General features: G+C 48.1%; 1 protein-coding gene across 4 annotated transcripts; it reads right to left on the bottom strand.

The window, feature by feature from the left end:
* Positions 1-206: 206 nt before the first annotated feature.
* On the bottom strand, positions 207-13,333 carry POMGNT1 (protein O-linked mannose N-acetylglucosaminyltransferase 1 (beta 1,2-)). 4 transcript variants are annotated; one of them, XM_060184727.1, is made up of 23 exons: positions 13,298-13,333; positions 12,306-12,478; positions 11,916-11,975; positions 11,597-11,711; positions 11,370-11,488; positions 10,488-10,553; positions 10,284-10,397; positions 8,128-8,245; positions 7,833-7,931; positions 7,057-7,184; positions 6,655-6,725; positions 6,405-6,480; positions 6,138-6,221; positions 6,008-6,049; positions 5,760-5,818; positions 5,389-5,461; positions 5,178-5,306; positions 4,967-5,092; positions 3,703-3,767; positions 3,480-3,524; positions 1,760-1,895; positions 952-1,061; positions 207-865 (listed from the first exon to the last, which is right to left on the bottom strand). In XM_060184727.1, the coding sequence occupies exons 2-23, from the start codon at positions 12,423-12,425 to the stop codon at positions 778-780; spliced, it is 2,043 nt and encodes a 680-aa protein (XP_060040710.1). In that variant the 5' UTR covers positions 12,426-12,478; positions 13,298-13,333; the 3' UTR covers positions 207-777. The 4 variants fall into 4 exon arrangements, with proteins under 4 accessions (XP_060040710.1, XP_016042859.1, XP_007521434.1 ...); XM_016187373.2 differs by lacking the exon at positions 13,298-13,333 and adding an exon at positions 12,841-12,988; XM_007521372.2 differs by lacking the exons at positions 11,916-11,975; positions 13,298-13,333 and adding an exon at positions 12,841-12,988.
* Positions 13,334-14,538: the final 1,205 nt, after the last annotated feature.

The raw sequence follows: 14,538 nt of genomic DNA, 5'->3' as shown, positions 1-14,538 counted from the left end.
GATCCCAATAGGGGTTAGGCAAAGGTCACAGTTTGCTGCCTAACCAAAATTTCTCAAATTTTGAGGTGTCAGTATCCCCTGGTGGCCAAATGGCCCCACAGAGAAGATTAAAACCTATGGAAGACAGTAAAGAAAACAGCATCCATCACAATCATTCTTTCTCCCACCCATCATCATCACACACACAATCACAAGACACACCCACAGAGTTTTTCTCCTTTTTTAATCAATGACTAACTTATCCAGCTTTGGAAACCTGGACAAAATGGAGGTTGTGAAGAGGCCTGGTTCAGTGTCTGAGAGTCTCTGAGTGAATCTGCATCAGCAGGTAGAGTCCTGGTTGGGCTGTCCATAGGTTGGGCAAAGCAGTTTCCTGAGTAAAAAGCCAGCCCTCCCCCTCAGGGCAGCAGCCCAGCCCAGAAAAGAATCAAGGTCCTCCAGACTTCAACATATTTCCATGGCCCTCAGGACAGTCAATAAATAGGTTAGATTCTGGAGGAGGGTATGTAAGAAGGGCAGGACCAGCAGTCCAGGATCCCAATGATTCCCAGGGACTAGCCTGACCTTTCCCAACAAGAAAGTAAATAAATAGACCTCCAACTTGGAAACAGGAGTGCTGGAGCAAGAGAAGCCTCCCCCTGCCGGAATTAGTAATTAAATCTCATGTTAAAAACAAACCAGCCCCTGCCAGTGTCTACAAAATCCTACAAGATGGGGTGAAAGGCTAGCCTGCCTGGGGTACACAGTACCCAACCCTGTAGGGTCCTGGAGGAGGTATCATGTCTGTTCTGCTGCTCCTGGGGCTCCCTCCTCCTTCGGGGGTGGCTCCAGGAAAATTGGGGTGACTGACGGTGGTTTCTTCACTCTGGGTGAGATATAGGAAGAAGTCATTAGTTATATCACTTAATCCCACTAATCTCACACTTCCCTGGGCAGAAAAGAGTCACTCACGAGTAAGGAGAAGCCGGGACCCCCACCACCAGGAAATGGTTCTTCTTTCGAAATAATCTCCACAAGCCACAGTGGTTGCCACGCACATCCAGGTCCCAGATATGGAGGCACTAGGAGAGGTGGGATAGGAGGGGAGGCATAAGTCAGAAAGCTGTGGAAGTGAACTGGCATGTGGCACACTGGTTAAAGAACTGGATATGTGTGCATGAGGTTACAAGTTCAACTCTCTGCATGACATGTGTTAATGATGCTCTTATTTTCTCTCTGTTAATAAATAAATATTTCTTTAAAAAGAAAGCAATGGGGGGGTGGGCAGTGGAACATCTGATTACAGGGAAGAACCCTGGCTTGAGCTCCCACTCCACCCTGCAGTATGGAAATTTCAAGAGGTTGAAGCTAGTTTGTAGGTGTCTCTCTCTCTCCCTATTTGTCCTTCCACTCTCAACTTCAATTTCTCTCTGTCCTATCAAATAAAATAGGAAGAAAGAGGGTGGGGAAGAGCAGTAGATTTGTAGTGCTAGCACAGAGCCCCCAGTGATAACTCTGGAGGCAATAAAAAAAAATTTACAAAAAGCAAGCAAGCAATGAGAACGGGCTACTGAAAGCTCTTGGCCTAGCCCCAACCCTCCTTAGCAGCCTTCTCACTTCGTAAGATACAGCATTTTCCAGCATATGGATTTGGATAATGGGGTTGGAAGAGACATTCTAAGAGTATGAAGAAAAAGTCTGGAGGTAGATATTCCAGAATATTGGTTCACTGTGTCTTGGGAGCAGAGATAATCCTGGGGTTATTATGTTATTGGGTCACCTTGGCAAGCTGGGTCCAGGTGGTAAAGTCATCATCTTTCTCCATTCGAATAAAGGCCACATAGGTGTGGCCCTCTGTGTCTGGCAGGAATGAGTCTTCACAGGGGTTTTTGCTATGATCCAGAACTGTGGCTTCACTGCAGTTGGGTTAGAGGAGAAAGGCCAAGACAAGCTCACTATGTTATACAAGGCACTGTTCAATTAATACTCCACTGTTAATTCCTCTTTAAAATAATTTGTTCATTTGTTATTACTACTTTATTTTGAATAGAGACAGAACTGAGAGTGAAGGGGGGGTGGAAAGGGAGAGGGGGAGGGAGAGAGAGAGACACACACACCTGCAGCACTCTTCCACTGCAGGTAGAAGCTGGGGGACTTGAGCTCAGGTCATAGCACACTATAACATGAGTGCTTAACCAGATGTGCCACCAACCAGCCCACTATTTCCTTTAAATTCTTTTTTGGGAAGGGGGGTAGGCAATGGTACACCAGTAGAGCACACACATTACTATGTATAAGGATCTACGTTCAAGGTTCTTGCTGGTCCCCACCTGCAAGAACAAAGCTTCAAGAGTGGAAAAAAGGGAGTCGGGTGGTAGCGCAGTGGGCTAAGAGCACATGGCGCAAAGTGCAAGGACCAGCGTAAGCATCCTGGTTTGAGCCCCCAGCTCCCCACCTGCAGGGGAGTCGCTTCACAGGTGGTGAAGCAGGTCTGCAGGTGTCTATCTTTCTCTCCCCCTCTCTGTCTTCCCCTCCTCTCTCCATTTCTCTCTGTCCTATCCAACAATGACATCAATAACAACAATAATAACTACAACAATAAAAACAAGGGCAACAAAAGGAAAAGAAAGGAAGGAAGGAAGAAAGAAAGGAGAGAAAGAAAGAGTGGGTAAAGTAGTGTGCAGGTGTCTCTCTTCCTATCTCCCCCACTCCTCTCAATTTCCATTAAAAAAAAGAGAAAGAAAAGAAAAAAGGAAAGAAAGAAAAAATAACAGGTAACTGGGAGCAGTGGAGTCATTGTGTAGGCATGAAGCCCCAGTGATATCTCTAGTAGAAAAGAAAAAAGTTTTCTTCTTGGAAGGAAGGAATTCCATTAAAAAAAAAAATTGGGGGAATTGGGCGGTAGCACAGCAGGTTAAGCGCAGGTGGCGCAAAGCGCAAGGACTGGAGAAAGGATCCCGGTTCAAGCCCCTGGTTCGAGCCCCTGGCTCCCCACCTGCAGGGGAGTCGCTTCACAAGTGGTGAAGCAGGTCTGCAGGTGTCTATCTTTCTCTTCCCCTCTCTATCCCCCCCCATTTATCTCTGTCCTATCCAACAACAACGACATCAATAACTACAACAATAAAGCCACAAGGGCAACAAAAGGGAATAAATACATAAATGTTAAAAAAATTTAATGATTTCCTTAAATATTTCTTTTCATGATGGAGTAATAAGAGATGGAGAGACACAGAAAGAGACAGGAAAAAGACTAGAGTACTTTGGCATATGGAGATATTGGGGTTTGAACCTGGGACTTCTGGGACCTCAGCCATACAAACCTACTATACTACCATTGTACTACCTCCCAGCCCTACTTTCTGTAAATTCTTAATGATTTTGAAACAAGGTGCCTTGATTTCTATTTTGCAGTTGACTCCAAAACTTATGAGCCAAGACTTGTAGTATTTAACTCCTCCTCCACACTCCCTGTCACATATTCCTACTACCATAGGCCATACCTGAGCAGCCTGTGAATTTCCACTTCATACGCTTCTTTCTTCAGACTAACAGAAAAGGAGAAACTAGTCAGGGGAGTGGGTAGCCTCTCATGTCCCAATGGCAGGGCAGGGGTCACATGGGAAATAGGGGGTAACATGCTGGGATAAATATACAGGCCTTGGGGTTAGAAGGGATTGTTGGGGACTGGTTGTCAAGGCTCTTTGACCTGTCCCCAGTCCTGACCTGTCCACGTTCCTGAGCTGGACACCTGGAACTGTGTTGAACTTGTGCTTCTTGAAGTAGGCCTCCTGGAGTGGGTGAAAGTGAAAAGCAGAGTTTTATACTGTCTGTTTCACACCTACACAGTAACCCACTACATGTCTATGAGCCCCTAAGATGAAGCCCTGGACATCTTAACAGTCCCCCTACTTCTCTCCTGTCTTCCTCATCCTCTTTATAGTATCCTTGACTCATTTTAACTTGGACTCTACCACTGTCAGACAGGTCACAGAGGCCATGCCCACACTGCTATCTCAAGCTCCTGACCCCTGAAATAGTCTCTTTATGGTTCCCACTAGTCAGCTGTTCTTGATTCAGAAAAGTCAGGAGTGGGTTTGCAGGGTTATGGTGGGGGAGATGCAAAGGAAAAGGCTGGGCTGGGCTGGGGTAGATAGCATAGTAGTTATGCAAACAGACTCTCCTGCTTGAGACTCCAAAGTCCTATATTCAATTGCCCGCACCACCAAAAGCCAGAGGTGAGCAGTGCTCCGGTAAAAAAAAAAAAAAAAAAAAAAAATTATATATATATGGGTGAAAATGCTGAGCTGGATGTGCTCGCTTCAGCAGCACATATACTAAAAATTGGAAAATGCTTAGCTGGAATGGAGAAAACTTCTAAGGTACTGAGAGTGACCTGAGGTAGATACCCTCTCCTCTCCTGGAGGTAAAACAAGCATCTTATATTAGCAGATCTTTGAAGAATCTTCTGGCTTCCAGGAAGTTTCAAGCTGGAAGCTCTCCATTCCCTTGAGCTACACTGTGTCAAGATCCCCTCTCTGGATCTGGGCAGTAGCCTTCTGGAATATAGACAGGTAGGGAGTGAAGACCTGGGGGTCTCCACGTTCACTTTAGATTAAGGTATAGACCCTGTACTTATAAGGACTAGAAGAGCAGAGCTTACAGGGCCGAACAAGTGGTTGGTGACAGAAATACCCTCCCCACACCCACAGTCTACAGCTAAGAATAGCAGTAATAAAAATAATACCAGCTAGCCCTTATATAATGCTTACACTTCAAAGTATTTAACTCACTTAAGCCTCATACCCTCATGACCCTAATGAAATGCATAGTAATGTGGTCCTCATTTTACAAATAAAGAAACTGAGGCAGCAGAAGACAGGTTGCTTCCCCAATTTTACATAGCTAGGAAGTGGCAGAGCTGTGACTGCTTGAATTCATGCCCTTGACCTACCTACCATACTATGTCCCTGCTCCAGCACCCACTCACATGGAAGTAGCCATTCATGTTGAGTCCTACAATGCCAAAGTGGTAAGATCGGGAAACATCAGGAATGATGCATTCTCGGCCTCGACGCTGCTCGGGCATCCGCATCCACATGTCCCAGTCCCAGAGCTGAAGGCATGGAAGATTATGAAGGTAAAGAAGTTCCCACCTGGATAGGCAACTCTAGCCCACTTACCCTGCCCTGCCAGGGCACCTTTTCTGGTGTGGGCCACTTGGGTTCCAGTTCCTCCTTGTACAAGGACCTCCTGAGCACCCAGCCCAGCCCAGGCATAGTCTCTACACGGTACAGCAGTGCTGGGTCTTCAGCTGTGTGTTCATAACCCTGGGGGGGAAAGGCCATGGGGGGAAGAGTTAGCTCAAGGTTTCTACAAAGGCCCCAGCTGGCCTCTAATCATTCAGCATACCTGGTCATTCCAGGCAGAGATACAATACAGGCTATCATCCTCCTCCAGCAGATGGATGGACTGGCTCAGGAAACTGAAAGGTAGGGTCCAAGGGTTCAGGGGAAAGGACAAACCCAGTCAAACAGTGATGCTGAAAGAGCTGGACATGGAATGTCCAGGAGTCCTATTCCTTCACCCCCTGATAAACCCCCATGCTTTCCATTTGTCCCTTCTCTCCACTCTAGCCCCCACACCTGACATCTTATCTTTGCTTAGACTTTTCCTCTACTTTTGAGCCCACTTCCTCCACAAAGCTCTCTAAAATACTTCTTCCTCCTTCCTTGGAGACCTAGTCAAACTTATGGAACTGAATGGAGGGATACTCCTCTCACCTGAAAAAATCCACAGCAATGTCCAGGTCCTCTTCCAGAACCACAGCAAACTTGGCTTCCTGTAGGAGCAGGGGGACATGAATCCCACCATGTCTTCTCTACACCCTAACCCACTTCTCAGCATTATCCCCACTTTCTAGATCAGGAAAGTCAGACCTGGGAGGAGAGCTTGCTATATAATAAGCTTTCTATAAAATTTATGCTCATGTTCCCTCTCCTTAGATCCAGCTCTTGTGCTTACTACTCACCGGAAACAGGTTGAAAGTGGCAGTGAGGCTGGCCTTGTAGTGCTGGATGGGGAGTGGGAACAGGGTGCATAAGCTTTGGGATGGGTGATAGGGCCAAGTGGCTTCCCCATTAACCCTGCCTGGGCAGTACCTGAGACACACGGGCATTCTTGATGCTGATGGGAGTATGCTGGATGCCTCTCAGACCAAACAGTGCCACCACATCCATTGGCTCCTGAGCAGAGGGGGTGTGAACACTGGTCAGCATGTGAGCCACTGTCCCCCTGGGAGCTTCAACATGCCAAGCCCTTCACAGTTCACTTGTTTCAACTGTCTTCCTTGCCAGCCCATGGAGATCACTTCTTGGTTCCCATAGCCCTGTGCCCAGTTCTGCCCAAAGCCCCCAAGCCCCACTCACCTCATAGTAGCCATCGATGAAAACTGTTATCATCTGGGGAGATACTCCCTGGGCTGACAGCAGAGAGCGCAGCATCCTGGTACAATCCAGGGAGGGGTTAGGCCTCTTTGTCCCCTCAACTCGGGCTCCCCCCCTGCTTTCAGATGGACCCCAATTATCTCATGTTCACCCACACAGATAAAAGGGCCTAGAAACTACAGCCTTTCCACCCACCTGTTCAGGGCTTGATGCAGCCTACTACCAAGCTCACCTGTACAGGTAATTGGGTCGGTTCCCTGCAATGACAGCCACAGGTACATTGCGGACTTTGTTGTTTGGGAGCTGAGGGAGAAATTACATTTAGCTGTTGTCTTAAACACACTCTTCAAACTGGGATCTCCATCTGGAGAAGAGTTCTTAGAGGAAAGGAAGAGTCCAAAACTGACAGGAAAAGGTACCCTTTCCTCCACACTCTCAGCCCAACTCCGACTCCTGGCCTTTGCTCACATGGCCTGTCCCTTCCCCCCAACCAAAACAGCCTGTGTTTCAAAGCTCTGTGTAAGTCCTAGTTCCTTCCCAGGCTGGGCTAAGTAAAGCACAATCTGGGTCTTTCCTAGGGTCCCTTGCCAACCAGGGAAGGAGTCCAAGCCTCAGTGCTTATGGCCGCACTCACCGGGTCAGGGGTGAACTCGATGGGTGTGGGGTCCTTGCAGCTACACACACTTCCATAGCCCTCAACTTTGCTGCAGAAGCGCCGGCGGCGACGGTTCAGCTCTGTGTCTGCCCAGTGGCATTCTGCCTCTGAGGAAGGGATGGGGGCCACAGGTTGGGAACCTGAGGCCAAAGTGGTCTGGAGAGGTCCCTGAAATGTAGCCAAGAGAATAAAACTCCAGGGACCAGGTGGTAGCACACGTGGTTGAATGCACATGTTACCATACACAAGGACCAGGTTCAAGGCCCCAGACTCCACTTGCAGGAGGAAAGCTTCATGATGATGAAGCAGTGCTACAGATATCTTTCTCTCTCTCTATCACTCCTTTCCCCTCTCAATTTCTTTCTATCTCTATCCAATAAAGAAATAAAATAAACAAATGTTAAGAAAAAAAAAAAAAAGGGAGCCGGGCGGTAGCACAGCAGGTTAAGCACACGTGGCATGAAACACAAGGACCAGCATAAGGAGCCTGGTTCAAGCCCCCAGCTCCCCACCTACAGGGGAGTCGCTTCATAAGTGTGAAGCAGGTCTGCAGGTGTCTATCTTTCTCTCTCCGTCTTCCCCTCCTCTCTCCATTTCTTTCTGTCCTATCCAACAACAATGATATCAGTAACAACAACAATAAAACAAGGGCAACAAAAGGGAATAAACATTAAAAAAAAAAAAAGTTGATGTAAGTGCCCACCCCATACCGCACATCAGGCACTGCCTCAGAGCTCAGACACCGGTAACTCTACCTTCCGTTGAACTCAGTGGCACATCTGTCTTCAACAGGACTGGATCCCCCCAGGATGAGAGGGCAGGTGACTTAGAATGCTTCTCCCCGAGAACAGGACCTGGCAATGGGGCAGGAATGAGAGGTAATGGAGACTTGGGCTGCAGCTGGGACCCTTACCAGTTCCCTGCCCACTCTTATCCAACCCACCACCACTGGCTCCTATTTGCCCCCCTCACTCTACCTCATCTCCAGGGAGGAGGGGAGACCTATTCCTCCCAGGTCCTTGATACTATTGATGGCCTATAGAATTGTACCTCCTTTTTGTCCCACAAAGGCCCACGTGTCTCTCCAGCCCAAGGCAGGGCCAGCCTGGCTGCCCAGACTCCTTAGTAGAGCCTTCGCTGTATCTTTGAGGTGGAAGGAGCCTTCGTCCTGAGAGACCAGAAAAAGTGATCAGCCTGGCTCATTAAATTGTCTCTGTAGTTACTATCATTTCAGAGCTAAAAACAGAAGGCTGGGTAGCAGTAGATAATATAATGATCATGCAAACAGACTCTCATGCCTGAGGTTCCCAAGTCCCAAGTTCAATCCCTCATACCACCATAAGCCAGAGTAATGCTTTGGTAAAAAAGAAAAGAAGGAAAGAAAGAAGGAAGAGAGAAAGAAAGAATGAAAAAAGAAAGAGAGAAAGAAAGAAAGAAAGAAAACAGAAGGCTTAGAGAGATACTGAGAATTAGTTAAGAGCACCAGGATAGGGGCACCTGGTTAAGTGCTCACATTACAATGTGCAAAGACCCAGTTCAAGTCCCTGGGAAAAGCTCACAAGGGGGAAAGCTCACAAGTGGTGAAGCAGGGCTGCAGGTGTCTATCTCTCTCCCTCTCTATATCCCCCGTCCCTCTCAATTTCTCTCTGTCTCTATCTAATAAATAAAGATTGAAAAAAGAAGAAAGGAGTTAAGTGGTAGTGCAGCGGGTTAAGCACACATGGTGCAAAGCGCAAGGACCAGTGTAAGGATCCCGGTTCGAGCCCCCCGCTTCCCACCTGCAGGGGAGTCGCTTCACAGGCGGTGAAGCAGGTCTGCAGGTGTCTTTCTCTCCCCCTCTCTGTCTTCCCCTCCTCTCTCCATTTCTCTCTGTCCTATCCAACAACGACGACATCAATAATAACTACAACAATAAAACAACAAGGACAACAAAAGGGAATAAATATTTTTAAAAAGAAAAAGAAAAAAAAAAGAAAAAAGATGAACACCAGGATAATCAGTCCTTTCCAAGATCCCACATGATCTGCATCTCCCTTCTCCCTTTTCTGCCCTCTTGGCCCACAATTCTCGCCCCACCCACACACTCTCTGTCCATGCTGTGCACTTTCCCACTGTGTGGTCTTTGCACCTGCCATTCTTCCCTATCTAGAAAGCTCTTCTTCCAAATATTCACATGACTCACTCCTCACTTTCTTCAGCATTTGGCTCACAGGTGTTTTTTTTTTGGGGGGGGGTAATTAAAATGTATTGATTATTGAGACAGCCAGTGTATCACTCTAATACATACAATACTGGGGATTGAATACAGGACCTCCTGCTCATGTCCAGATGTGCTACCTGCTGTGCCACCTCCTGGGCCAATCAAATGTCATTTCTCTACAGAGGACTTCCATTTGAAAATGCACACACACACACACACACACACACACACACACGCTATCTGACCTCTTTTACTTTTTCTTCTTCATTAAATTTATCATTTCAGGCACAGGGAGATAGCATAATAGTTATGCAGAAGACTTTCTTGCCTAAGGCTTTAAAGTTCTAAGTTCAATCCCCTGCACCACTATAAGTCTGAGCAGTGCTCTGGTAAAAAAAAAAAAAATATATATATATATATATATATATAATTTATAATTTGTAGTCTGGGAGGTAGTGCAGTGGGTAGAGTATCTTCTTTCCTATGAGGAGAAAAAAAGCCACTAGGAGCAGTGGGTTCTTCATGCAGGCATTAAGCCCCAGCAAAAATCCCAGTGGCAATAAGTAAATCAATAAATACATAAATAAAAGTTGGGTGTTGGTACACATATTACAGCAAACCAGGTACAGCGCACATGTTACTATGTATAAGACCCAGGTTTCAAGCTCCTAGTCCTCACCTGCACAAGTGGTGAAGTAGTGCTACAAGTGTCTCTTCTCTTTCTCTCACCAATAATAACAATAATAATAATAATACTTGTACTTGATCTTTTGTTGATCTTTCCCTATTGAAATCTAAGTTCCATACCAGCACTCAGAGTAGTGCTTGGCACACCGAAGATGATCAATAACCCTTTTGCTGAATTAATAAAAATGGCAAGGCCAGGACTGGAAGTCAACTTCCTCCAGAGGTTTATTTCCCCATGCCATATTAAGGACATGAATAGAGGGTCAAGCATAGGGTTACTGCTGAGAGTGGACAGGACAGGTCTAGGGCAACCACTGACCTTGACAGTGCAGATGAGTACTCGGCCAGGTGCTACCATGTTGAGGAATAGCACCATGGCTTCATCTTCATGAGGTGAGTATGTGTCAAACACACGCTTTGCCATCACATGGCCCTGGCAGGGGAAATACCTCCAGTGAGTTACAGTCACTAACAAAGAGGGTTCAGTTTCAGACTTCTAGGTCCCACACCCCTTGAACCTCACCGTGGCCTGGTTGAGGACAATGACATGGATGCCACGGCCCTGCTCTCGAGCCTCATCCTCCAATACCTAAAGGGTGAATAAAGACAAAGTCCAACTCTTCACTTTGACTTCTGTGGACACTTAAATAAACAGCTGCAGGAACCTTCTTCTTCTGCCTATGCTTCTGTTCATACAGTTCTCTTTCGCTCCAATCTGAAGGCCACCTCTTCCAGGAAGCTTCCATAGCATGCTGATCAAAAGATATCAGATCTTTCTACAACCCTTCCCTCAACTTTTATGACTTTTAGAGCTCTCAACTGTCACTCCCTCATGCTGGAGACATCATGATCCATCAGACTGCCCTTCAAAGTAGGGCAGTCAGAATAATGCAAGGTACCCAGAACTCAAGCTAAGTATGAAGCTGAGGGCTGGGTAGTGAGTAGCGCACCTGGTAGAATTCACACATCACTATGTGAAATGATCCAGGTTCAAATGACCTGGACTTGATGGAGGAGGGCAGAGAACTTCACAAGTGGTGAAAAAGTACTGCAGATATCTCTCTATTTCCCTATCAGCCCTCTTTCCTCTCAATTTCTCTGTCAAAAGAAAAGAAGAAGAAAGACTAGGGCCAAAGAAAGAATCAGGAAATAGATATGAAGTAAACCAATGAAATTGCTATCTATTAAAAGCCATATCCCACTATATATTAGATATTTTACATGTTTTTCATTTAATCTTGAAAGGTTGAAATGACTGGTCCCAGTCTCAGATAGGAACTCAGGCCTCTAAAGTCACTCAGTTAGACACTAGCAGAGAGGCAGTTCCCCCATGTAGACAGCAGACACCAGGATTAGTGGACTATGCCCTAAGAAGAATGAAGCACACCAGACACCAGCCACTCACTGTTGTGCCATCCACTGCTACATATACTTTGCTGCGGCTTGAGTACACCTCCACATCCAGGACCCTCCGGGGACCAATGCCTCTGCGCCGTGAGGGCTCCAGTCGGCCTAGGACTTCATCTGTGGGAGAGAATCTTGTCCTTTTAGGATTTGTGTTATTTCCGCTATGAGATCCCAGGGGACCCCTCTCCCTGACTCCCATCCATTTCATCCTCAGTCTGGCCCCACCATAGTCTTGCTCTGGCTCCAGGTCTTCATTGGCCTCATTGATTGCCCGTCGTGTATCCAGAATCAACTTGATGTTGACAATGACAGTCACCAGTAGGAAAAGCACAGACCCTGTCTGAGGGACAGGTGAGAATGATTAAAGAAGGGTTGTCTCCTTCAAATCATAGAGTCTTCCCAAAATGAGGGCCCTCCTGTAGTGATAACATAAGAAGAACCAATGTTTGCCCAACTTTACTCCCCCAATCAGGGTCCAGTTTCACAATCAATTCCCCCAGGTAACCTCCCCTGACCCTTCCCCCTTCATCAGGGCCCTCCCTACCCAAAGGTCCAGTTTTCCATTTGAGGTCTTGATTGCCTTGGTCCCCTCCACAATGAGTTCCTAGAGATGGAGCCAGTCCCAGAGAACCAAGCTGGGGGTAAGAAGACCTGGGTCTTCACCCTGAATGTCTGACAGGTATGTGATCCTGAACCAAGCCTTCCTGATCAGACTCAAGTTTCTGGAAGAAGCCTCCAACAGTGTAACTGGGTTCTGATTCCAGAACTCTGGGTCTAAGGCACTATTTGGCTGGGACCTGATACATAGAGGTTCCCTCTAGGAACCTGCTGCCCCTTTCCAGGGTGAGGGCCACCAATGTAGGAGCCAATGCCCACAGTCTAGGTGGCCCTAAGCAGGAAGGGACTTCCTGGAAGGTCTGGGACATTTCTCTACCTGACAGAATCTCCTCAGGGCCCGCTGGTTGGTGAGTTTATACTTCCAGGTAAGATACCAGCTCCGCTTCTTCCGAGCCCCAAAGGGCTTGATGAGGGGGCTGGCCTTCCAGTCGTCCATGGCGGATTAGGGGGGGGTCACCACAGTCCTGGCCAAGCCATGCCTTCAGGAATCTAAGGGGACCAGCGGGTCACATGCCCTCTCAGCAACTCTTCTCTGCAGACATGCATGCGGGGGATGACCTGGGGAAAGTGGCTCAACTTCTCTGAGAAGGAACCCTTCAAAGGTATCAAAGCACCTGGAAACTGACAGGGCTGCTGAGGGGCCATGGGGCGGAGGCCAAACAAGGCTCTCAGGGTTCATCAGCCCAGTCCTGGGGTAGGTATGGGCAGCGACCCCAACCTCCAGCCCTTTCTGCCCTCGCTCCCTCCTATGTGGCCCCCGCTCTTCTCCTTGCAGGACTGGGACCGCCGAACACCCGGGAGACCTGCCCCGGCGCGCCAGCCCCCCCGGCCTCCAGCCCAGCGGCACTCACGGCTCACAGGGCCGGGGCCCCGCTCGGGCCCTACTCGGGCCCGCACTGCTCCTCCAGGCGCGCCGCGGCCTCCGCCTCCTCCATGCCGCTCGCGGCCCCGCCCCGCCCCGGCCCGGCCCGGCCCGGCCCGCCTCCCCGCTTCCGCCGCCGCCGGGGTGAGAGGGCGGCGGGCGGCGCTTAGGGCGGCGGCGGGGAGGCTGTGGCCCCCGCTACCTCCGGTGACCTCCGGTGGCCTCCGGCCCGGTGAGCTGCTGCGAGAGTGCGGGTCCCGGATTCAGACCCGCGGAGACTGGTTCCTCGAACCCCGGACCGCGCGGCACAGCAGCAACGGGGCCGCAGGCCTCGGACACACGCACCTCCCCACCCCCAGCGGGCTGAGGCCAGGCTGTGCAGCCTATCTATCCAAACGAGCTGTGTAGACGCTGAAAGGAATCAAAACTCTTGTTCTGTCACTCACCTAGACCTTGAGCAGCCTAGGTTTCACGTCTCAGTCTCGGTTCCCCTCTCTGAAACGGGGATAGGCCAAAATGGTTTACTCTATGCCAGTCACTGTTCGAACATTTCACTACTTATATTTTTATTTACTTATAAACACAAGAAGATGGGGTGAGGGAAGACCAAAGCATCACTCTGGCACATGGAATCCCAGCACTTCAAGTTTCCAAGTACAGTGCCTTATTCACTGCACCATCTCCCAGCCTTAACACTGCTTTTTTAAATTAACACTACACCAACCCTATGAGCTAGGTACTCTTACTACCTTGGTTTTCAAAAATTATGAGAGAGAGGGGAGAGAAAAAGAAAGAGATCATATGTTACGATCAAACTCTAGACCTCATGCTTGAGAAACCAATGATTTATCGGCTGTGCCATCCTCCGGGTGGATGAAATAGCTTGTTTGGGTAGTGCAGTGCTTTGCCGTGTATGACCTAGGTCTGAAGCTGATCTCCACTGCACTGAAGGAAGCTGGGTGCTATGGTCTCTTTAAAACACACACACACACACACACACACACACACACACACACACACACACACACACACACAGCCTCTATCTGTGAAAGAAAGAAGAGGAGGGAAACGGAAAGGGGAAAAGAAAGGGAGAGAGAAAATGAGATCTAATATTAGTGTTGAGGGAGTTAACATTTAAACCCTGAGTCTAACTCCAGATTTCACTTTTTTTTACTTTTTTTCAATTTTTTAAAATTTTATTTATTTTCCCTTTGTTGCCCTTATTGTTTAACATTGTTGTGGTTATTGATGTCGTTGTTGTTGGATAGGACAGAGAGAAATGGAGAGAGGAGGGGAAGACAGAGACAGGGAGAGAAAGACAAACACCTGCAGACCTGCTTCACCGCCTGTGAAGTGACTCCCCTGCAGGTGGGGAGCCAGGGATTTGAACCTGGATCCCTACGCTGGTCCTTGCGCTTTGCACCGTGTGCTTAACCCGCTGCGCCACTGCCCGACTCCCTCCAGATTTCACTCTTAACTGCTGCAGTATAGTAACAATAATCACATACTTAACAGAGCTGTTAAGGCTAAAAGAGATAATATATATAAAGCATTCAGCTAGACACAGTGTTTCTCCAGTGTTTGTTTTGTTGTTTGTTTATACTTTGCCTCCAGGGTTACCTCTGGGTCTCATAGTGCTACAAATCCACTGCTCTTGGTGGCTTCCCCGCCCCCCCATTGCTGTTTT

This window comes from Erinaceus europaeus, unplaced genomic scaffold (genome assembly GCF_950295315.1).
Source record: "Erinaceus europaeus unplaced genomic scaffold, mEriEur2.1 scaffold_1237, whole genome shotgun sequence".
Lineage (NCBI taxonomy): Eukaryota > Metazoa > Chordata > Mammalia > Eulipotyphla > Erinaceidae > Erinaceus > Erinaceus europaeus.
This window is presented reverse-complemented; position numbering and strand designations above follow the sequence as displayed.